Below are 24,153 nucleotides of genomic sequence, written 5' to 3'. Positions count from 1 at the left end.
TTGTCTTTTAGGAATAGAAATGCTAGATAAAATATAGGATGCCCAGTTAAATTTGCGTTCCAGACAGACAATGAATAATGTCTAATATAAATATGTCCCATGCAATATTTGGGGCATCCTTATACTAAAGATTATTTGTTGTTTATCTGAATTCAGATTTAACTGGGCATCCTGTATTTTTATTTGCTCACTAAGGGACCCTATTGGAGGATCTCAGTGATGGCAAATCCTTCAGCATGGTTGGAAGACTCTCAGGGACTGAGACAATGCCTGTGGCTGCCTCAGCTACCTGCCCATTCCATGAACTTTTTCCACTGAGGGATGCAGTATTGTGTGGGGATTAAACAAGCAGACTCGAGTCCGATGTGTGGCTCCACGCCTGGCTCTGCTGCTGACCAGCTGTGACCAGGGGCAAGCTACTTAACTGTGACTCAGTCTTAGCATCTCTAAAATGAGGAAAATAATACCACTTATCTGATAGGGTTTTTGTGAGGATTAAATGATGAAATGCTTATAAAGCTGGGAAAGCAGTGCTTAGCACTCAGTAAATGTCAGCTATTACTATTCCTGAGGCCGTTCACGGTCCCATCATCCTTCTCAACAGAGTTCTCCAGGGAACCATCTCACATTGATTGGAGTGAGGAAATTTATTGGCCTGTCTTGATCTAGAACTTTCCTACTTACTTCTTTCCAATCCTTGGAATAAATCACTCTACTCCCTTGATTCTCTAATTCACAAGCAAGTCATTCAACTCTGTGTTTTATTTCATGTACTTATTTTACTGAAAACCTCACTATTCTTTTTTTGGTCAGCTTTATTGAGACATAATTGACATAGAACATCGTGTAAGTTTAAGGTGTACAATGCGATGAGGTCATAGTTGTATATATTGTGAAATGTTTATCACGATAAGGTTAGTTAACGTATCCTTCACCTCACATAATTACCCTTTTGTTGTTGCTGTGTTGAGAAAATTAAAGCTCTACTCTCGTAGCAGCATTCAAGCTTACAATACAGTAATGTTAGCTACAGTCACCAAGCTGTTCATTAGATCTCTGGAACTTACTCATCTTATAACTGAAACTTTGTAGCCTTGGCCAATGTCTCTTCATTTCCCCGACCCCTCAACCCCCAATTTTTTGAAGAACCTCCACATTGTTTTTTATATTTGTCTCCCTTGTCAAATATTAGTTGACCATGTATGTGTGGGTTTACTGTGAGCTCTCGATTCTGTTCCATTGGTCTATGTATCTTTTTTTATACCAGCACCATACTGTTTTGATGACTATAGCTTTGTGATATAGTTTGAAATCAGGAAGTGTGATGCCTCCAGCTTTGCTCATTTTAAGATTGCTTTGGCTATTTAGGGTCTTCCGTGGTTTCATGTGAATTTTAGGATTGTTTTTTCTATTTCTGTGAAAAATGCCATTGAAATTTTGAAAGCGATGGCATTGAATCTATAGATGGCTTTGAGTACTATAGACATTTTAGCAATATTAACACTTCTAATTCATGAACATGGGGCATCTTTCCATTTATTTGTCTTTTTCAATTTCTTTCATCAATGTCTTATAGTTTTCGGTGTATAGATCCTTTCACTTATTTGGTTAAATTTATTCTTAGGTATTTTATTGTTTTTGATGCTATTGTAATGGTTAAATTTATTCTTAGGTATTTTATTGTTTTTGATGCTATTGTAAATGGGATTGTTTTCTTTATTTCTTTTTCAGATAGTTCATTGTTAGTGTATAGAAATGCAACTGACTTTTGTATGTTGATTTTGTATCCTGAAACTTTACTGAATTAGTTTATTAGTGGTAACAGTTTTTTGGTGGCGTCTTTAGGATTTTCTATATACAAGAGTACGTTACCAGAAAACCTCTTTCTTTCCAATTTGGATGCCTTTTATTTCCTGCTCTTGCCTAACTGCTCTGGTGAGGACTTCCAGCGCAATGTTGAATAGGAGTGGTGAGAGTGGGCACCATTGTCTTATTCCTGATCTTAGAGGGAAAGCCTTCAGCTTTCACCACATGAGTATGATGTTAGCTGTGGGCTTGTCGTATGTGGCCTTTATTATGTAGAGGTGTGCTCCTTCTGTACACAGTTGTTGAGAGTTTTGACCGTGAAATGATATTGAATTTTGTCAAATGCTTTTTCTGCATCTATCGAGATGATCATATGACTTTTGTCTTTCATTCTATTAATGCACTGTATCACATTTATTGATTTGCATATGCTGAACCATCCTCGCATCTGGGGATGAATCCCACGTGCTCATGGTGAGTGATCTTTTTAATGTGCTGCTGAATTTGGTTCACCTGTATTTTATTGAGAATTTTGCATCCATTTCATCAGGGATATTGACCTGTAGTTTTCTTTTCTTGTAGTGTCCTTATCTGGCTTTGGTATCAGGGTAATGCTGGCCTCCTAAAATGAGTTTGGGAGTGTTCCCTCCTCTTTAATTTTTTTTAAGAGTTGGAAAAGAATTGGAGTCAATTCTTTAAATGTTTGGTAGAATTTACGTGCAAAGCCATCTGGTTCTGGGCTTTTCTTTGTTGGGAGGTTTTGGATACTGATTTAGTCTCCATCCTTGTCATTGGTCTGTTTGAATTTGCTTGTTCTTCATGATTCAGACTTGGTAGATCATATGTTTGTAGGAATTTATCCATTTCTTTTATGGTAATTGTTGGTCTTTTTGGGGAGGTGCAAGCTGGAGCATCCTACTCCACCACTTTGGCCCATTATTCTTACTGAAAGTCTCAATATGCTGAACCAAGAAAAATCGAGAAAACAGAAACCTGGAGCCATCCTGCCAACCTGTTTTCTCCTTCCAGCAGTGGGAATGAGATAGAGCCAGGATGCCACCAGCTAACACCTACCACTGGCTGTGGACAGGTCAATAAGTTCCTTCTCCTTAGTGCTGTGGGTGGTGTGACAGAAGCAATGTGACATGTGAGGGGAAAGATCATCTCTGTGACAGGAGCTTTGGTTCAGTACTGGCTTTTTTCTTGACTTAGGAGTTTTGTGACCTTGAATAAACCAATTCACTTCCTGGCCTCAGTTTTCTCCTCTGTAAAATGGGGGAATACAATATCTACTCTTTAACCTTCATTGGATTTTGCTGAGTATCAGCTCAGAGAGCTCAGAACCAATGTACTTAACTCATGGAATACTCTCCAAAACTTCATAAATAGTAGTTTTTCTTGTGATCACTTCTTGGTATCTCTAGTGAATGAATGAACAAATAATTATAAAACAAAACAAAAAATATTTTGGGGTAACTCCAAACAAGAGGTATTTTGTGTTTTATTCTATTATGGTGGAAAAGGAAAGAACTTCATAGTTCTGAGGATAACAAGATGGTGCAGGATAGTTAATTGGCCTCCTTTGATGCTTGGAGTTAAATGAATCCTCCTCGTTGATTGCCTCAGACACCCTCGGGGCTCACAGAATAAACTGTGTTCTAATTTCCAGAGCCTCGTGGTTTTGTGTAAGAATCTGAGAATGTTGCATTTGGTGACCCCATAACTTTCTGCCTTAGATGCTGACAACTGAGCAGTTAAAACAAGAGGAATCTCGGTGACTTGGTGTTTGTTGTCTACTCAGGACTAAGGGAGCATTTGTGAAAAGTGGTCCATGCATTTGGAGGGGAGGAAGGAGACTCACAGGCATGTGGGGGCGGGAGAAGGTAAGACAAAAAACGTAGAGAAAATGAAAAGTGCCTTAGCTTGGTCCTACCGTATTGTACAATTCCTCTAGTCTGGAGATGGTGAGAAAACGGTGCATGCTTACTCCATTCTCGATCAGTAATTTCACAAAATCCACTCTGTCCAGAACCAGGGCATCCAACATGGCTTGCTCCAGAGACCCCACCTGCAAATCAAGTCATGAGTTAGGCTGCCCCGGGGTCTAGGGGTGCAGTGTTTTGGTGTTCGTCTGAACAGGTAAGACATGGATGCCTTTGACATCTGGTAAACCTTCAGCACATCAACACGCTAGCAAGACTGTTTCCAGCTGCACTGTTGGGACAGCCACAATCTCTCCTGTGTTTGGGGGCCTGTCTTTGCAAATAGAATTCAAAGATTTCTAGTTCCAAAAGCTATTTCCTCCTTGAATCTCTCTCTCTTTTTTTTTTTTTTTTTGGTCTTGATCCTGAGAAAGTGCAAGGGTTTACAAGGCTTTTCCTCTCCCCACTCTGACCTAACTTCTGCAATACCCGTGAAGTGCCCAAGTGGGTGCTTTGCTGTCTTCATTTTCATCTTCCTTAGGCTGTGAATTGGACCCCTGGCTGACCTTAGAAGAGGGACCAAGTAAACAGACCAAAGGACCAAAATAGATGCTGGGTCTCTGTGTTGAAGTGGGTGAGATGGAGACGAGGTGGTATCACTTAACTAAAAAAAGAGCAGCTTACTTTCTGAATTTGTCACTGGCTAGGATTTTGATTCCTTTCACAAAAATTTCCCAGTGTCCAGACTCCTTGACAAATCTTTTCACATGAGCAATCCACCAGCAGCACTAAATGAAGACGGGACTTAATCCCAGGCAGAAGCTCTCCGGGGGAAAGGAATGGTTTAAAAAGACTTGGTCGTGAGAGTGTTGTACTTCAGTGGTTCCAGGCACAGAACTCAAATTTGAGGCTGTTGCTGCCTCCTGGGGATACACACATATACCACCCAATGGCCAATTTTCCAAGTTTTTATTTTTGGTAGAGTCAGTTGAGGGAAACAAACCAAGAACAGTTATATAAAGCTTTGGTTCCCTCTGTGCTGTTCTTGGGAATAAGGAGGACTTGTGCTCAGCCATCAGGACCAGATGGCATCTGCATGGGGAAGCCTGCTAATTCTGCATCCGGAGGTGCAACCCAGCCATACACCAGCACCGGATGCCACTGGTAGGAAGCAGCAACCTCAAAGACAATGAGAAACAAACGGCTAACTCCACTCATTCCTTAGTTTTAATTAATACAACTTTGTCTCATATAAATTTTTGGACACGTAGGAGAAATGGCATCACTGGCAGCTGAAAATTCCTATCAAAGGCCATTCAGAGATGGAAGTGTTTGCAACTTTTGGAGTTGTGCTTTGTCTCATCTTCCACTAGGTGGCAGTGTTTTCCTAACTATGAGAAAGGGAGCTGAGACCCCGGAATGCTCTAAAGGAATATTTCCATCCTAAAGAAAAGGCGGCAGTTTCCTGAGCAGTTCTCAGAGGCTCCTTGAACAAAAACCCTTGCCCAAGCAAGCGGGCTTTTCAGAGGTGACGACATATACTCTACCGGCCACTGTTGCCCATAAATAAAGATCTGGCTGCGAGCGATGTCGACTCTGTTCCAGGCTAAAGCTAAGCTCAGTTGGTCTGGGGCCGAGGCATTGGCTCCTGTGTGTAGAAAATAGGAGAAAAGAGCAGGAGAGAGAAAGCAATGATCAGTTATTAGACCAAGAAGACCCGCTCCATCACTCTCGCATCGACACCCGTCTCCCGAAGAGTAGACATAACTGTACAGCAGGGTTTCTCAAACTCGGTACTTTTGACATTTTGGGCAGGATAATTCTTTATCGTGGGGCTGTCCTGTAAGTGTAGTATATTTAGCAGCATACTACCACCCAGGAGATGCCAATAGCACCTTGCCCAAGACATGCCAATCAAAAATGTCTCCGGACATGGCCAAATTTCCCCAGGGATGAAGGGAGACAAAATCAGCCATTGAGAACCACTCGACAGTCTTGCTAGTGCAAGTGTGGCCCATGGAGCAGCAGCAGCAGCAGCAGCATCTGGGCACTTGTTAGCAATGCAGAACTTCAGGTCCCACACCGGAACTGCTGAATCAGAATCTATATATTCACAAGATCCCAGGTGATTCGAGAGCACATTAAAGTTTGAGAAGTGCTGCTCTGCAACACGTTTCTGCTGGCTAATCACTGGTTTCAAGGCATCTTTTGAATTGTATATTGCACCGCGATGGCCCCCTCATCAACTCCTGGGCCAGCTTTGCCACTCTATTGAGAAGGAGTTATGAAGATCGCTTAAGAGAAAGATGAATAAGTGGCTTAGGTTTACTTTGATTTGTGGCTAGAAACCATTGGAATAAATTTTCAGTTTCCCATTTTTCTCCAGACTCTGTGGCTAGACCGGCACTGTCCACTTGTGGCTATTTAAATCTGAATTAGTTAAAGAAAATGAAAACTTTAATTCCTCAGTTGCACCAGCCACATTTCAAGGGCTCAAAGCCTCACCTGGTGGCTGGTGGCCTTTGAATTGGAGAGGAGAGACACAGAACATTACCATCAGCACGGAAAGTTCCACTGGGACGGAGTGGGTTGAGATCAATGTTTTCTGTCCATGAATGCAAACTGCCAAGCAGCTGGATGTGAAGCTGAGAATGCTAGGTGGAGAGAGTACTGGGCTACAGTCAGGGGACCTGAGTCTGCCATTTGATGGCTGTGTGACACTGGACCTCTCTAAGCCTCTGTTTTATCATCTGTGAAATGGGGACAATAAGGATTATCCTGTTTACTGGCTCAGATGAGAGACTAGAATGAGGTCATATCAATGAATTCACAATGTGAGCAGCGTTTTTGCAATTCATCAACACCCTTGGTGCACTGAACAGGGGACATGCTTAAATATTTGCCCGATTTCATGCTGCTGGATGTCCCACCACCAGGGGAGTAGGGGAAAGAGACAATACTATTACCTGCCTCAGATGTTTTGACTATCTAATGTGTCCTAGGCAATATATTAGGCACTTCTGCATGTTATCATATGTAATTTCCCAAATAATCCTGGGAATTGGGTCTTACTGTCTCCATTTGACAGATGAAGATGCTGAGGTCCCCAGAGGTCAAAGGTAAATGGCTACTAACAGGGGGTAAAGAGAACAAGCGTTCATCATGCCAGAGGTGAGTTTTTCCTTCATTCCATCACTGCTGACTCTGATGTTTGTGAGAGACAGAGGGAAAGCAAATGCTGACGCTGCCCATTCCTGTGGGTTCTTCAGCAATGGAGGCCCAAAGCGATGAGCTGGGGATAGGGTTCCTGGTGATAAGGTTGTGTCAGTGATTCCCCAACTCTGCTGCACTTTAGAATCACCTGGAAAGCTTTTAAAATATCTCTGTGCCCAGGTTGCATCTCAAACCAATTAAGTCACATTGCCTGGGGTGGGAGCCACGCTCTAGTTTTAAAGATCCACAGGTGTTTTAAATGTACAGTTGAGTTTGGAACCACCGTGCTATATGCTGCCTTCCCACTGCCCCTTGCTTCTTCCCTTTGGCTCTGAGATAGTGATGCTGAGGATTAGGCGAGCGAAGTGTTCTCTTGACGAGAGCATGCATAAGAATAACCTGGAGGGCTGTTTAAACAGATTCCTGGACCCCACCTCCAGAGATTCTGATGCAGCAGGTCTGGGGCGGGGCCTGAGTGTCTGCATTTCTCACAAGCTCCCAGGTGATGCTGATGCTGATGATCCAGGACCGCCTTTTGAATAGCAAGATCCTAGAGAGCTACAGTGCTGTGTTCTCTTCATGGGTCAAAGGGCATTTCTGTTTCTGGGTTCAGCATTAACCACATACTTGTAGTAAATCAATTAGTGTTTGGGATGATGGATATTAATTTAGTTTACACAGGGATTTTTTCAATAAGGAAATCATTTCTTATCTCCTCAGATAACAGCAGGGATGGCAGACTTATACCAGGGTAACTGGTATATGCAAGTGATAAATAGGAATGTGTCAAAATGTGCTGTTATCATTTCGAAGGAAAAAAGTGAAGGCTCATTGGGGTTCCATTTGGAAAAGTGGCACTTTATACTTTGCTTCCTTCTGCTGCTCTGTTGGTCATTGCTGACCTGCTATAATGGTTTAATCATTCCTTTTGCCATTTGTATGCCACAAATTTGTCTGTCACTGGAGTCAATAGTAGCAGCACAAATCCGAACAAGAGGGCATAGCAGGAAGCAGTCACTGAGGTCAACGTGAGCCACCTGAATGTAATTAGATGTGTCAAATGAAAGCATGAAGCCAATGAATTTTGACTTTTCTAAAATTGAAAATACATCACTCAAGAATGGTCCAGGGTGACAGTTTGGATCAGTGATTCTCAACCAGGGTGACCAGCCATCTCAGTTTGTCTGGTACAGTCACAGTGTTAGCAGTGAAATTTCTGCATCCTGGGAGACCCCCTCAGTCCTGCACAAACCTGGATGACTGGTCATCCTTTTCTCAACTGGTTGTACACTGCAATTGCCTAGAGAGCCTGAAATATACTCCTGCCTGGGATGCATCATCAGATATTTTGGTTTAATTGGTCCTGGACATTGCAGTTTTTAAAAGCTCCCATATGGCATGTGCTTTGTTACTGTGAGGACTAAGGTGTATAAGACAGAATCCTTGAGAGCTTACGTTCTAGAGGAGGAAAGAGGTCTGTAGTTAGATACAGCATTTCACACAATCATCCACTTATCTGCTCAATAGATATTTGTTGAATACCTTCTGTGCAGGACTGTTTAGGCATTGAACATCCAGTGGTGAATAAGATAGCTGAGATTGATTTTTTCACTCTTTCAGTTTCAAGAGTTTACTACTTCCTTCTACTAGTGGAGGAGTGGTACTCAGAAAATAATGAATAAACAAACTAATAAACAGTGTACTTTCAGATTGTGCAAGTGCTATGAAGGAGCAGTGTCACTCCCAGGATATGTGGGACCTGTGTCTCTAGAAACAATGTGAGTCACTCCAGATCAATGTGGCAGCCTCATTCTGGCTACCCAGTCTCGCATGATCCCATCACAGAAGTATTGTGCCAGTCAGCTGGAGTGATCTGCTGGCCAGGCTTCCCACCTGACACCAGGGCTGGATATGGTGCCCTTGGATAACTTCATAGGTATAAGTCTGGGAATTCTTTGGGGCATCTGGTTGACCCTGTGTAGGAACTAGAGAGTTGGAAAATGTCCTGAAGTGTTGAAATGGGTCTCGGGTTCTTGCAGGGACTGGTTTGGGCTCAGGGCACCCTACCCATATGGCACTGCAGCCCTGGCTGGTGCCAGGTCCCAGGTGGCCATGGAGAAGGCCCTTTAAAGCACCAGTCTGAGGGTGGTACTGATAGCAACCAGGGTGGTGGTGGCGCTGCTCTGTTAGAATGAGTGGACAGGAGACCTCACTGGGAGTAACATATGAACTGAGACCTACATGATTGGAAAAAGCCATCATGTGGAGAATTGGGGGAAAACATGCCAGGAAGAGGGAACATCAAGTGCAGAGGCCATGATGTGGGAATGAATGCAAGTAGGTATAAGACATAAAAAACAAGGTTTTATTGTTTCCTCTTCCTACAGGGAAGATTTAAGTGCATAAATAATGACCAGGCATGGTTTTAAAAGATTAGTTCACTAGACAAATGAGATGAAGAAAGGCATTGTAGCAAAGAGAGCAGTGACTGAAAAAATTGGAGGAGTTAAGTAGCCCCGTGAATTCGGGAATTCACAGGGAGATCTTGAGGAGTCAATGCTTGGGGTATATAGTGTGAGTTGGAAGCAGGGAGAGATGAAGTGAGAATGGAAGGACTTAGCAATGATGTAGAGGAATTTCTCTTTATCCTGAAGGTGTGGGGAAACCACTGGAAAACTTCATCTCAGAAACAATGCAGTCAGATTTATGTCTTAGAAAAATCACTTTGGCAGGAGTGTGAAGGATGGGTTAGAAGGGCCAGTGGACTAGAGAGGGGAAGAGCAATTAGGAAAGCCTTGCAATATTCTAGGAAAGGGATAAGGAGGCCCTGAAGGAGTGGCTTGGATGGAGGGATATTTAGAAAGCGCAACTGATAGACTGGGTGATAGATTTAAGTGGGGAGCAAAAGAGAAAGAGAAGTCAAAAGGTATCCCCTACTCTCTAGCTTGGGACATAATGACCAACTGAGATTGGCAACGCAAGATAAAAACAAGCTTTTTAGGGGCGGCAAAATTGCATTCTTGAATATATCAAGCTTGAAATGCCTGTGGTCTATTCAGGTGGGAATGACCAGAGGCTGTGGGATGTGGAGGTCTGGGAAGGGGGAGGAGTCAGGCCTGGAGATAGAGAGTTGGGAAACATTAGCATGCAGGTCTCAGGAAGAGGGCAGAGGATGGATAATTGAATAACACTAATACTTAAAAAGTATGACAGTAAAGCAAACCTTTAGAAAGAAATTAAAAAAGCAGTCTGAAGGAGAAGCAGAGAACCTGGAGACCACGGTGCCCTAAACTTTGGGAAGAGGGATTTTCAAGGAGGGGGTGGTCAATAGGGAAAGGCTGCAAGAGGGGAAGTGAGAAAGATGGGCCGTCCTCCTTTACAGCTCTTCTCATGACCAGGCACCAGCTTATGCATCTCCTAGTTTATTATTTATTTCCTTCTCCAGAATGTCACCCTCAAGAGGTCAAGGATTTCGTCTGCTTTATTCACTGTTGTATTTTTAGAGTCCAGAAGAGTGCTTGGCACATAATAGGTTTTCAGTAACTATTTGTTAAATGAATGAATGAACCTAAAAGTGTGCACTGGATTTGACAATTAAGAAGTCTCTGATGAGATGAGTGTGTGTGCCTTTCGTAGAGTATGGGACTAAAAGCATGTCTGCAAACTCTTTCCTTAAGGAAATTGCAATCTAGTAAGAATGGAGGTGGGATGGGATAAAGGGAGAGGTGTGACAGGTACACAAATGGTTATATCAAAGAACAAAGGGGTAAGCGCCATAAAAGCTGTACAATTAAGTCCAGAGCTCTTCCTTGTCAGCTGAGTCAGAGCAAGTTTAAGGAGGAAGTAGTTGACTGGAGTGGGGAAGGATGGTGGAGAGTTAAACAAATGGAGTTTGTGGTAGGCTGAATGATGTCCTTCCCCTCAAGGTTGTCCACATCCTGATCCTGGGGACCAGTGAAGATGTTACTTTATATGGCAAAGGGACTTCGTAGATGTGGTTAAGTTAAGGACTTTGAAATGGGGAGAATATCCTGGGTTATCTGGGGGCCCAATGCAGTGTAATCACAAGGATCCTTATAAGAGGGAGACAGGGGGATCAAAGCAGTGGTAGGATGAGTGAAGATGAATGCAACAGGTTGGGTTGATCAAGAAAGGGGCCACAAGTCAAGCAATGCAGGCAGCCTCTAGAAGCCAAAAAAGGCAAGAAAATGATTCTCCAGAAGTCTCAAGAAGCAATATAACCCTGCTGCCATCTTAATTTTAGACTTTCAGCCTCCAGAATTATGTTATATTATAATATTATATTATGCTATATGATAGTTTTGTTGTTTTAAGCCATTAAGTTTGTGGTGATTAGTTATGGTAGCCACAGGAAACAAATATAGAGCTACTAAAAATACTGTTGTATTCCTATCAAGGAAAAAAGGGAAATGGAGTTGAGAAAGCAAGAATTCTTACAACTTGGCTTTAGTGTAGAGGTGGTTTCTCAAACTTTAATGCGCTGATGATCCGCCTTGGGATCTTGTTTAAAAGGTCCTTCTGACTCAGGTGGTCTGGGGTGGGGCTCTAATGTCATTTCTTTGGGCGGCACTCATCAGTTCCTACTGTGAACAATGATCAAATTAGTGCATGTACCCTTTCTCCCTTTTCTCTCCTCCACCACTCAATTTTACAATATAAGATTATATTTTTAGTGTTTCACTTCGTACTGTTAAATATGCTTATATTTCTTTTACTAGTATTTGAGGTGTCAGTCTTAAATTATATTTTTTGTTATACTAAGTAAAAGGTACAGGTATTACAATGAGGCAAAAAGCCTGCCAACTCTACCTCCATCCTTCTTTCTTCTTCCTCTCAGTTTCTGTTGTTATTTCTCCATTGTTGCGGCAAATAACATTTACATTCCTTTCTGTTACTCAAATTCTGGTTTTTTTTTTTTCATCTTAGTTCTATTAGACTCTTAGTATCAGTGTTCACAATTACTGATTTTGCCAGAGTGTACCCAAGCATCTCTTGGTTGGTAGGTTAAATTCTTCTGTAGTAGTTTTTTCAAGAGTTACTTATGGGAACAATATTGCCAGAGTTCTAGAATATTTTAAGCTGTTTTTTTTTAAGTAGTCTTTATAGTTCAGTGACGTTGGCTCCGTAGAAAATCTCTTGCTCTATTGTCTCCTGGCATTGAATGTTCCTGTAAGAAGGTCTGAGGCCAGCTTGATTTTTTGCCTCATAAAAGAATTCATCATTTTGCCTGGTGGCCCAAAGGATCTTTATTTTTCTTTGAAGTTCAATAAGTTTACTAGGATATGTCTGGGTGTTGAGGATTCTGAATCAGTTTTTCCTGGCATAGGGTGGCCCTTTCGATATCTAGATCAAAGTTTAAAAACACTTTTTATGAAAAAATTCTTAATTTTTTTTTTAAGTTATGTGATAATTTAAAATATTTGTTCTGATCCATTATTTTGGTTTTCTCCTTTGGAGACACCAATTATGCTTATGTTAGATCTCCAATTTCTATTTTCTATAAATAGAATTTCTCTGTAATTCCAATTAACTATTTCCATTTCATTTCATTTTTGTTCACTTTCCTCATTTCTATCTTTTGTGTCCTGCACTGCGTTTTTCAAAATGTGTATTTGATCTTGCACTATTTCTCATTTCTTCTGCAATTCAGTGATTTTATTTTTCTCCATCTACTGCATTCCTGGGTGCTACTCCCATTTCATCTCCTCTTGCTGCCTCACCTGCTCTTACCTGAATTTTGGCATTCCAACTTTGAAGTATTTCTTCATAGATAAGTGCTTCATTGAGATTTAAATTTTTAAAGTTCAGGGTAAAATATTTATTCATAGCGTTCATCTGTTCCCTGGAAACATTTTTATAGAGTATTATTCTCCTGTGAATACATTTTGCTCTTTTGTTATTTTTTTTTCTTAGAATGTATCTATATGTTAATCCCTTTTTTATTATTCATCGGTAGTGACTTGGGTTAGAATGGGCCCAGGGCAGCATTCCAGGCTAGTTATTGTTCACGACTGGAAGGCTTTCCTCTTAGCTACCACAAAGACAGACTCCCTTCTGCAGAAATGGCTTATCTGCCTAGTTGTGTGTGTAGCCCATCTCCTCTTTCTATCACTCAGTCAGGATCAGGAGGGTCTTCTGCCGCCATCCAACGCTCTCCTTCTTGCATGTGCTGGTGCTGTTCCAGACAAAGGAAAGAACTCTGCACCTTAGCGTGTTCCTCACATGGAGGAATTAGATTCTTGTGGTGCTTTCTGACGACTGCCACTGCTGGCTTCTCTCTCCTCAGCTTTCACCCTTTCTGCCCACATAGCCCCTGCATATACAAATATTTTGGAATATTTCCTAGTTTTACCAAAAATGGAGTTTGCTTGTTTTTTGCTTCCCTTTTCACTATTGGTTTTTGAAGCTTTCTAGGAGAAGAGAAGGATGAATTTATGTTGCCATGTCTATATTGGAAGCTCTGAAGGATTCTATAGGTAGAAGAGTGTTGTGATCAGATCTTTGCATGAGAAGTATCCCTCTGATTGAAATATGAGGGTGGATAGGAAGTGCTCAGTAAGAAGCAGGAAGACCCCTTAAGAGGCCATTGCAGTAAATCAGGTCAGAACTCCTGAAGGCCGGATGATGCCGAGCAAGGACGGAAAAGAGGGGACAGACGTGAAAGATAGTGAGGTGGCAAAACTGCCCCGAATTAGGAAGAAATTGCTTGAACAAAGGGAGAAAGAATTTGATGGTGGCGTTGAGCCTGCGTAACTGCAAGGATAGGGCCTACATGAATATAAATGGGGAAATCAGGTGGAAATCAGCTTTTCGAGGAAAGGCAATTTATTTTTATTTAAATATATTTATTTTTTAAGATGATTAATTTGATTGAATGTGAGGTGCCTGTTGACACTCGAGAGAGTTGTCCAGTAGGCAATTAAAAAAAGAGGGCAGGCAGGGAAGCTGGGGTTGGAGGTAAATTTGGAGTTATTCACGTAGAGCAGATGCTTAAAGTTATGCTTTGTAAGTTTGACAGAAGGCAGAGTGAAGAAGTAGAGGGCCCGATGAAGGAAAGGAGTGGCCAGAAAGGCAGAATACTCTGGCACCAAGGAAAGGTAAAAATAAATACAAATACCATCTTACCTTGAGAGCCCATTACATGCTAGGCATTTGATATGTATTATCTCATTTAATGCTCAGAAAAAAACGTGTACAGTGAATATCTTTCTCCCCGCTTTGCAGATCAGAAAACAGAGGCTCAGTGAGGTAGAGTAACTTGTAGAACCAGGCTTTAAATGGAGACCTTCGCTCCAAGGAAGAAAGAGTTGTAGTAAGAAGTGGATAAAGTCAACACTGTGAGAAGTTGCTGAAGGTTCGTGAGGATGATCATTGGGGTTAGAAGACTATTTGGGATCTTCAGGAGTACGAAAAGCTATGTGAGTAAACTGGATGGGACGGAATCTAGAAGGCAAGAATTTTCAGAGTAAGTGAGTGAGTCAAGAATTTAGAGTGAGCAGAGGCTAAGGAATGCTGGTAGAAAGGGAGACTATCTTTCAGAGTTTGATGGGTAAGAGGAGAAAAGGAAGATTCTTCCTTGAGGGTCCTGGTGGAGCAGAGGCAGAGTCTCCTTAGGTGACAGGGCCCCTGAACATGTTTATAGCAGAAGGGAAAGAGCCGTTGGAGAGAGAGATGTTGAAAATGTAAAAGGAAAGAGCAAGTCCATGATGGATGAGATCGTGGGGGATGAAGGCCAGGGAGTAGCTGCTTTTAACAAAGAACAGAGCTCTCTAGAGCGAGGATGCAAAGCAATGAGGCTGAGTGAAGAAACTCATTCATGAGTGAAAAAGAAAGGAGCTTGGCTGAACCTAAATCCTGCTGACAGTGAGAGTGAGTTGGGACTTGAAGAGATTGGGGGAACATGGAGAATGTGTTGGAGGCTGAGGCTCAAATGATTTCAGAGCAGAGTTAGGGCCCACTTGAGGTAAGACACCCCAAATATTTCATGGCATCAATGGGTACATGTTGCTGGGAATATTTATTTAGGGACTTGAGCATCAGTGTTTGGGGGAAGTTATTTTCCTTTTAAATATGCTGAGGGTCACTAAACACTTCAATGGTTGTAAATGGAGCTGTGGACTCTGGGAATTTCTAAATAAAAAAGTCAGGTGTGTCATCTGACCTGGATAGTTTCAGTGTGGCCTTGCCTGTTGGACTGAGGAGGGGTGTGGGGGGCAGGATTTGCTGACCTTGCAATGTCCTTAGTAGCGGCATGACTCTATGATATACAGGATGATGCCACCCATCCCTATAATAGTTGAGCATTTCTTCTTACTGGGGTCTTTGGATCTCTTCTTATCTAAAGAATCTTATCTGGATTAAACATTCCTGCTAGGAATTCTATTTATTTCCATCAATTTACTTTATTTGTAAATGTTACAACTAAATGCCATTGGATTTCAGTTAATGAAAACCCATCCATCCGTTCATTTAAAGACATTAGGTTCTCTGCCTATATGAAAACCATGAAGGTGGAAGGAAGCTAGCTGAAAGGCCCCATCATGTGACTTGGGTTGCTAGGATACACCTGCATCTGTCTCCCAGAGCAGAGATGCTGCTTACCCTGGTGAGCTTCTCTTAGGAATGTGGCTGCTACATGGAGAAAAACCAAACTGAAGGCTTGAAACTTACACATAAAAAAGTAGATGAGGTCTGTGTGTAATTTATTCTCTGCTCTATTTTCTTGCCCTGAATGATAACTATCTCTTCTTGGCAAAAATAACTTTAGATGGAGTCCCAGGAGAAAGTTAAAAGGAATCAGGAAAAATTGGATTAACTTTAGCTGAGGAAATTTAGATTTGGCTTGTAAGACGCAAAACAGGGAGCTGAGGGAAAGGGCCCTGTGGAGGAAGGTGTGGTTTTCTTTCTAGGTTTGTCTTTAGTAAATAAGAAAGATGATAATAACTAATATTCCCTTCACACTTAGCTTGTGCCGGGCACTGTTTCTAAGTGTTAATGTATTGAATTCTCACAAGAAGCTCTGAGGTGCCATTGTCCCCATTTTACAGATGAAGAAACCAAGTCACAGAAACTTGTCCAAGATGAAGTGGCTAGGAGGTGCCAGGGATGAGATTCAAACCCAGCAGTCTGATTTTTTTTTTTTGCTTCATAGAAACTTAGAAAATTTTACTGAGCTCATTATAACCACAACAAAAATGGAAATAGGCAAACAGGCTGCTTCCCCTATCACAAAACAACCCACACTGCATTAATGGAGGGAGCCAGAATATTCTCTAATGCCCTAGGATGAGGGCCCAAAGTGATGGTAAAATACCACCTAAAATTCAAATATCAGCTTAACTCTTTCCTTTTTTGGTTAGTCAAGCCATTTGGCCTTGGAGTTTTATTTATTTATTAAAAACATTTTTTCCTCAGTTTTAATAATATATAATTGGCATATAACTATAACACTGTATTAGTTTTAGGTGTACAATATAATGATTTGATGTATGTGTATATTGCCAAATGATTAACACAATGGGTCTCGTCAACATTTATCACCTCACATAGTTACAAATTTATTTTTCTTGTGATGAGAACTTTGAAGATCGAGGCTCTCAGCAACTTTCAGGTATAAAATACAGTATTATTAACTATAGTCAGCATGCTGTACATCACATCTCCAGGATTTATTTATCTTGTAACTGGAAGCTTGTACCTTTTGACCACCTTCACCCATTCGCCCACCCCCACTCCCCACTCCTTGCTGAAATTCTTGATGTCTTATTTTACTGCCTGTTGGGGCAGCTTTTAGAGAAGAGTGCTGGATCCCCAGCTGACTTCATTTACTCAACAGATTTTTATTGAACTCCAGTTCTCTGCCAGGCTTTGTTGTAGCCACCGGGGAAACAAGATTGGACCAAAGTTTCTACCCTAAAAAAAGAAAACTCTCTCTGTATGTGTATGTATATGTGTGTGTGTGTGTGTGTTTGTGTGTGTATTTTTCCTGCTGAGTCCTCCTTTGGGATCTATTAGTGAGTCTCTGCTTTGGATGGAGTCCTTCAAAGTCTACCTAATACTCTATGGCACGATCTGAAGTGAGCAAAATGAATTCAGTGTTCTTTATTTCCTTTGGAACAGCAAAGATTGGTTCTAAATTGGGCTCCAGCCATGCCATCCTACCAGCCCCATTCATTTCAATCATTCCATCTCTATTACCACTGCTCACTGATAGTCATAAATAGGAGTTCTCAATTTTAAGCAGTCATGCTGTGAAAATGAATACTTACAAAACAGTGACTTACATAATAACTTATTTTATAAAAAGATTCTCTTTTACAAAAGTATTTCTCATTCTTTCCTTAATTAGGGATTTATCAGTGCATCTAAAGTATGATGCAGTTCCAAAGATAGTTTACAAATACATTTTAAGGAAGTTAGTGACTGGATATAATGATGTACACCTGATTGGGCAAAAGGACCCCCCCCCCCCCCCAGTTTGGACATTCTTATATGCTGTTTATTTGGAGGTTCTGATTTTCAGTGTAATAAGATTTAAAAGCAATATTTCCTTCTTAATTTTAAATTCCTCTGAAAAAGAATTAGCATACTCTTTATTTTGTATTTCTCTCGGCTGTTCATTCATTATAATAGGCTTGGCCTTCTGAACTGTGGGGGTGCATTTCAGATGCTGCCTCTAGAATAAAATTTTGCCTGAATCCAGGAGTCTCTTTCACTTGCACCTTTTTGGTATTTTATGTACACTTTATATTGTGGTGTATACTTCTATCATATAGAAGACGTTGCAGCACTTAAGATAATGCCTCATATACAGTAGGTGCTCTGGCCACCAGCTCAGTTTCTCCTGATACTAAGACCGATACACACTGGCTTCTTGGGAAACTGATGGAGATACCAGCCATACGGCAGCTGCCCGCCTCAATGCTGATCTGTGTCAGGTTACCCTTTACTGGAGAGCAGGTGTGTGGTGAGTGTAAACAGAAGCTGTAATGACTTCTTTGGGTGGAAGAGAAAGGGCCCCGAGCTTATTTATTACCTGTGGGGACTTGGGAAAGTTACTTATCCTTTCCAAGACTTAACTTCTTCATACATATATACAAGGTCAATAATAGCTCCCTCCAGGGGTTGCTTTGAAGATTGAATAGAATAATAGATGGAAAAATTGCTTGGCTAAATTAAAGCATTGTGCAAATATTTTTAGTGTCTTACATATCCCTGACAATACATTTACCTGATTAATAATAATAATTTAATAAATTTATCAGGTTAATAATGCTATTGCCATGCAGACACTCCTGGATGGAGAAGAATTACCAGCCAGGCTATTACTATTGTTTCTGCTGTGGTCAACGTGAGTGATTAGGTGTCACTGAATTTTCATAAAAGGAATACTTACTGTATAGTGAAACAGTAATTCTTGGAATTAAGTACTGACAGTCTTTAAATTACTCAGGGCTTAGCATGCATGTCAGAATGGCCAATGGGCATTAGGAGGGGTTCTCTGACAGAGCTCGGGGAGTCAATCAAATGCTACCTTCTATTGAGGTTTTCTCTTCAGACACTCCCCTAAGGGAGCTGAAGCTTGTAGGTGCTAAGATATAACCAAGAAGAGGTAAGTTTGTTACAATGTAGGAGTCTGAATTTAGGTACAAACACTCTGTTTGGATTATAAAAATGTGACTGTTTTGTAGGAATGTCCATTGAGAAGATTGGTGGTCAGCCCAGGCCGTGGACGCTGGGTGTCTCCCATAGGAACCAGAACCGCAGTCTATTAGGAGACTGCATCTGGCCGCTCCCCTGGCTGCCTGGTGTACCAGGACATCGCTCCTGGGCTTGACAACTGCTGCAACCTGCTGAGGGAGTTGCTGCACCTTCCCTGGTCCGTCAGAGGTGACCGAGCTCTCCTCCAGACTGAAGGCTCCTCCTCCTTTCCTCTCAGCCTTGTACCCTGCCTGAGTGAGAGCTGGACTCTTTCTCTCCCCTGGCTCCCCACACTACCTAGCCACTGGGTTTAGGGGTGGTAGGAGGTGATGATTAAGCTTTGTTTTGTTTTTCTCTTATTTATTGGGTCTGCGTTTTCTGTGTAAGGTCTCACTAGCTTTGAAAAACTGTTCTTAGTTTATGGACAAAAGCTATATTAAATCTTCACAAAGTCAGGCTGTCTATATGATGCTATTTGCCAAGAGTTTCTACAGTAAATGTTGCCACTATTTCCTCATGTCCTAATAACATATGCAAGCAGAAAGGACAAATGAAATTATATGGATTATGATTAATAACATTGTAAAGCACTGTGCTATTTCCTTCTTTTTGCTGACCTACCTAAATGGATGTGTCCTCTTTATTGTGCCCTTTCTGCAATAAAAGAAGTCAATACTTCACGAAAGTCTCCCATTAACATGTTTAAAAAACTTTATAAAAGTGTTCCTGTATTATGCACAATATGCAAAACTGAGAAACATTTTATCAAAGTAAGACACGGGGAGTAAAAGGAAAAAACATTCTAATTGGGTTATCCTGCTTGCTTGTGATATGACAAAAGGAATTCATTTACATAGGTGGGTAAGTGAAGAATGCGCATCTTCTATATTGTGATCTTTATCAGGATTCTATAGAAACACATGCCTGGAGTTCTGGGACATTTTCCAGAATTATTGCATTGAGGTTTCCTTACCTGTTCTATTCTCTCTTTTATTCTTTCTGTCTCTTTCTGTACTCTCTGGGTGCGTTCCTAAATTTTATCTTTGAATTCTTCTATTTATTTTTAATTTGATGCTATCATTTTTTAATTTCTAAGAACCCTTTTTAGTTCTTGAACTAAACATCATGTAACATGCTGTTCTTTTGTTTAATGGTACAAATATTTTCCTTGATTTCTCTCAGGCATTAATGATAGTTTTGGTGAGGTTTCCTTCCTCCTGCATAGGTTCTGATTGCTCCAAGTTGCATATCTGTTGGTTTGGTTGTATATTGATCTTCTGTGTTGGAGGTCTTGCTGGTCATCTGCTCATATTTAACAATGGGGCACTAACGTGCTGCTTGGAAGCCCTGAGCCCATGAATGGATGTTATCAACTGTGAACTTCGTTGTAAGATAAACTGGTTGAGCTCCTTGGATGGGGACTCATTCCTGTTAGTATCTTTAGGTCTTTTCTCTTAGGAGAATCGAATTTTACAGACAAGGATCTTCTCGTCTCCTGCCTGGAGGATGAGGACCCCAGTGGGGACCAAGCAGAGGAAAGGGCGGGGGTCTCAGCATCCAACATGTATTAGTTTGTTGAGTGCCCCCTCCTCCATTTTCAGAACCATAGCCCAGCCCTCACGTGGCACCTGGTGTCCCCTGGTCCAGAGAATCTGTTTTACCCTCTTTAGAGAATAGATCTTTACGTTTTGGTTGCAGAGGGCTTTGGAGAGTAGAGGGAAAGGATATGGCATTCTGGCTCCTTCTTAAAAAAGACTCAACACATTTTTTCATATTCCCCTCCCTTCTTCCTGCCCCCCGTTTTGAGGTCCTGTGTGCCCCAATTTCAGGCCCTTTTGAGCATTTTGAATTGTAAGTCAGCTTGATATCAGCTTAGTATTCAATTTTTTCCCCTGGTCTGTTATTTTCCATTCTTCCACCTGCTTTTCATCATCCAGGTCTAGAAATGGCATACATCGTTCTGATCACCTCCTATTGGTCAAAGCGCAGCCATATGGTCCCAACATCTCTGCAAGGGAGGCTGGGATATTTAGTCATCCAGTGTGAGGGAAGAGAAATCAATGCGGTGAACACAAAATGTGGTTTCTGTTCCAATGATTTTAATAAATAACCATTTACTCTTGTTTTAGAAGGATTCAGAGGAGAATGATAGTACTGATTCATGTGTTCAGTGATCCATGTTTATCTAGGAGTCTGTCTGTATTTTTATGCACCAAGGAAAGTTTAGTCATCTTTACTTGTTCAAAACATGTCAAAAACAGGGGCAGTCCTTAATAACCAGTCCTGGTCATAGATGCCCAGGATGCAGAGCATGTGTTCTGGACTCAGATAATCTGGGTTCATGTCCAGATTCCATCAACTTCTAGCTGTGTGACTTTGACCAAGGTAGTTGGCCTCTCTGTGCCTCAGTTTCCTCAACTGTAACATGGGTGATACTGATAGTACCTGCACCATTATGGTGTTGTGAGGATTAAATTAGTAAATAATTGTACTACAGCAAGTGTCATATGAGTTGTTATTGTTATATGTTAGTTTTACATGTTATCACTAATATTTTTATCATTAATGTAAACTATTTGTTTCGGAATCGTGCTGCTGTCAATCTGCATGATAATGTAATTCAGAATACAAGATGATTGATTTAATGACTGAAGCAGATTCAGTACTCTCAGGCAAGTCAGGGAGGAAAAAGCATGATTCCATCGCCCTGCTGGGCAGTCAGCAGCGATGACTTCTTCACAAGCTGAGGGTCACTCAGGAGCTCTGGGTTTGCAGTTAGCTTAATGATCAGCTCGCTGAGCACACTGGCATCGTGTCAATCCCAAGGCACTAGCCAGCTGCAGGGTGAAAGAGTAGCTTCTGGGGAACAAGGGGCCAGGGATGGCCACATCTGTCATCAGAACTGGTTGCCTGGTGCAGGGAAGGAAAAATAGACCTGGGCATCTGTAGACCTGGATTCCAGTTTCTCTTCGTCCAGACACCAGCAGAGGCCTCTCAGGGTCCTACAGCTTTATGGCTCTATCCAGCGCTAAAATTCTACAATGAGACAATCTTACGGACATGGTCATAACCTTGACAATCTTCCAGAAACGGCTTGAGACTACAGACCTGGGGCCCTGGTATCCACAGTCCTTGCAAGGACTTGAGCCTGCTACATGTTGCACCTTTCCTGCTGGTGGTCATGGCCTTGGAGCAAAGAACACCATACTCTCATCTTCTGAGGAGAGACATGAGTCCATGCCCCGCTGTGTCACTTCCCACCTATATGAAAGGAGCTGAAGAAATCACCCTCTCCTATGAGTTGGCACCGGAACTCTGCTTAGGAAGAGGACTGTCTTTGTTTGTAAAAACGCCTCGCAAAGCTGCTTAGGGTAGATGAGCCCTTCAGGGATGGGGCCAAAACATCAGAGAACAGGGATGGGCTGCTCTGTTTGAAAGGAGAAGAGGAGTTTGTTTTACTCTTAAGGGGAGGCATGAGGAAGAAGTGAGTAGCGGGAGAAGAACTGTGGGGAAGCCTGTGGGACAGTGTGACACTGGTGAAGTCATGGGTGAAGGATGCATGCAAAGGCCCCTGTGTGAAATAGCCAAAGGACGTCAACACTGGAGCTGCCTGCCTTTCAGTTAGAAGTTGTCTGCATTACTGAGAAGTAAACCTCTCTTCCATCCCTACCGACCTTTTTAGAAAAGTCTACCTCATCTATTAAATGCTTTGTGTACTGAATTTTGTTTTTTGTTTTGAAACTGTTGAAGGGCTGAGTTTTATATTTTGATGAGGAACAGAAATAGCACATATGGAATCAGGAACTTGAAGGCAGGGGTAACCAAGAGAAGTTAAATCTTCAGGAATTTGTGGAAATCCTGGGGAGAGAGTAGAATTTGTGGATCACTGAGTTAGGGGGTTAGAGTCTGCCTTAATTAGATTTCAAGGAGGAAGGAGGCCCCAAGTTTATTCCTGGGTTGTTTATGTGACTTTGGCTAGTGGTCGATTAGGCCAGGACTCAACCTCATGTCTTTCAGTCAGTGCATATTTATTGAATGCTTACCATATGTCTAGCATTTTTCTGGGTGTTGGGATAGAAAAGCAAAGAAGATATAATTCTTTTCCTCTGGAAACTTCCTAATTGGAAGGCAGAGTTTGTAAACAGGGTGAGCATACTTCCCAGGATGCCTGGACATTCCTGGTTTATTCCAATTGTTCCGGCATAATTATCAACACTGGTCACTTTCATGCCCAAGAAAGTCCTAGTTTGGAGACAAATGATCTGGTAACCATTCCACAGAGTTCTGAAGATTGGGTGATAAAAGTTATATGGATATGCTTTATGAATTGTAAGGCGTTATACAAATAAAAAGATTAAGAGATTTAAGTTCTTTTATTGCATTTTCCTCTTAGAGACAAGCAGGAACGTCTGAAATTGCTATCTCCCTCGGTCTCCGGTTAGTGCTCTGAGATCTACTTGGATTGGCAAGAAAATAAACTTGCCATAAAATTAATTTTAAGGCAGCTTAGCATGTGCTCAACCATTTTCAAGATTAAACTCCTTTTTGTGCTCTATTCTGGATCTGTACACGTATGCTTAAGGTTTTGTTGTTGTTTTCAAATTTATGGGTCTTTTCAAATTTAACATTTTATGATTCTGATGGGTTCTGGATATAGGGGACATCCTAGATCCTTAGGAATTTTTAAAGCCTATTTTAGAAGGGAAAGGGTATAAAAGTACTTGGTGTTAAGTATTTACCATAACGAAGGCATAGTGCCTGCCTTCGAAGACCTTCCACTGTAACCATCTCATGCGTCCCTTTTATCAGCCCACGTGAGAAAGGTACGATTTCCAAGGGAACTGAGGCATATGGGGGCTACATAACTTGGTTAATGCCGCAGCCAGTAAAGCACTAGGATTTAAGTGTATATCTGAGCAGATCCCAACTCATGTTGATCATTTATTCATGAGTTCATCAAATATATATTGAATACCAACTATGTGCCAGACACTGTGTATATATGTATATGGTGGTGAGTAAAACAGATGTGGTCCATGTCTTCATTTCCAGTTTGGCAGCATCATCATCAACAGTCAGATCATCATTTATTAAACATAGTTTTCTAGGTACTGTGTTAAGTGCTTTACTTGAATTATCGATTAAAATTGACACAATGGCTATGAGGGAGGTGTTATAATGATCTCAGTTTTATAGATTAGGAAGTGGAGCCTCAATGAGGGGAAGCAATTTGTTCAATTAGGGAGGAGCGATGCTTTGAGTATGGCTGTCATTCTTACTATTAGAAGATCCTTTGCTGGTGGTCTCACTGTGGTGAGTACCACATGGAGGGGTTGGAGTGCTAGTGGAGGAGGGGGTGGAAGAAGCTTAGTAGGGAAAGCCTAGGGTGATTTGGTCTTTACAGAATCATTCTTTTCTAAGGAATAGACTGGTCTTGGGGAAAAAAGTGATGAGAATGTAATCTGCTTTAAAGTTTTTGTCAGAAATAATC

The 24,153-nt window shown here is 41.5% G+C and overlaps 1 protein-coding gene across 18 annotated transcripts in view; it reads right to left on the bottom strand.

Annotated features, from left to right (window-relative positions):
- Positions 1 to 24,153, bottom strand: part of TRPM3 (transient receptor potential cation channel subfamily M member 3) — a 502,828-nt gene that overhangs the window by 91,923 nt on the left and 386,752 nt on the right. For all 18 annotated transcript variants that reach the window (XM_070590426.1, XM_070590437.1, XM_070590427.1 and 15 more), the window contains 2 exons: positions 5,276 to 5,376; positions 3,740 to 3,874 (listed from right to left, as the gene is read on the bottom strand). In XM_070590426.1, coding sequence (XP_070446527.1) covers positions 3,740 to 3,874; positions 5,276 to 5,376 — 236 coding nt within the window. The remainder of the gene's footprint in view (positions 1 to 3,739; positions 3,875 to 5,275; positions 5,377 to 24,153) is intronic.

The sequence above is a fragment of the Equus przewalskii genome, chromosome 22, assembly GCF_037783145.1.
Source record: "Equus przewalskii isolate Varuska chromosome 22, EquPr2, whole genome shotgun sequence".
Taxonomy (NCBI): Eukaryota; Metazoa; Chordata; class Mammalia; order Perissodactyla; family Equidae; genus Equus; species Equus przewalskii.
The sequence above is the reverse complement of the archived record's forward strand: the minus strand, read 5'-3'. Positions and strand labels throughout refer to the sequence as shown.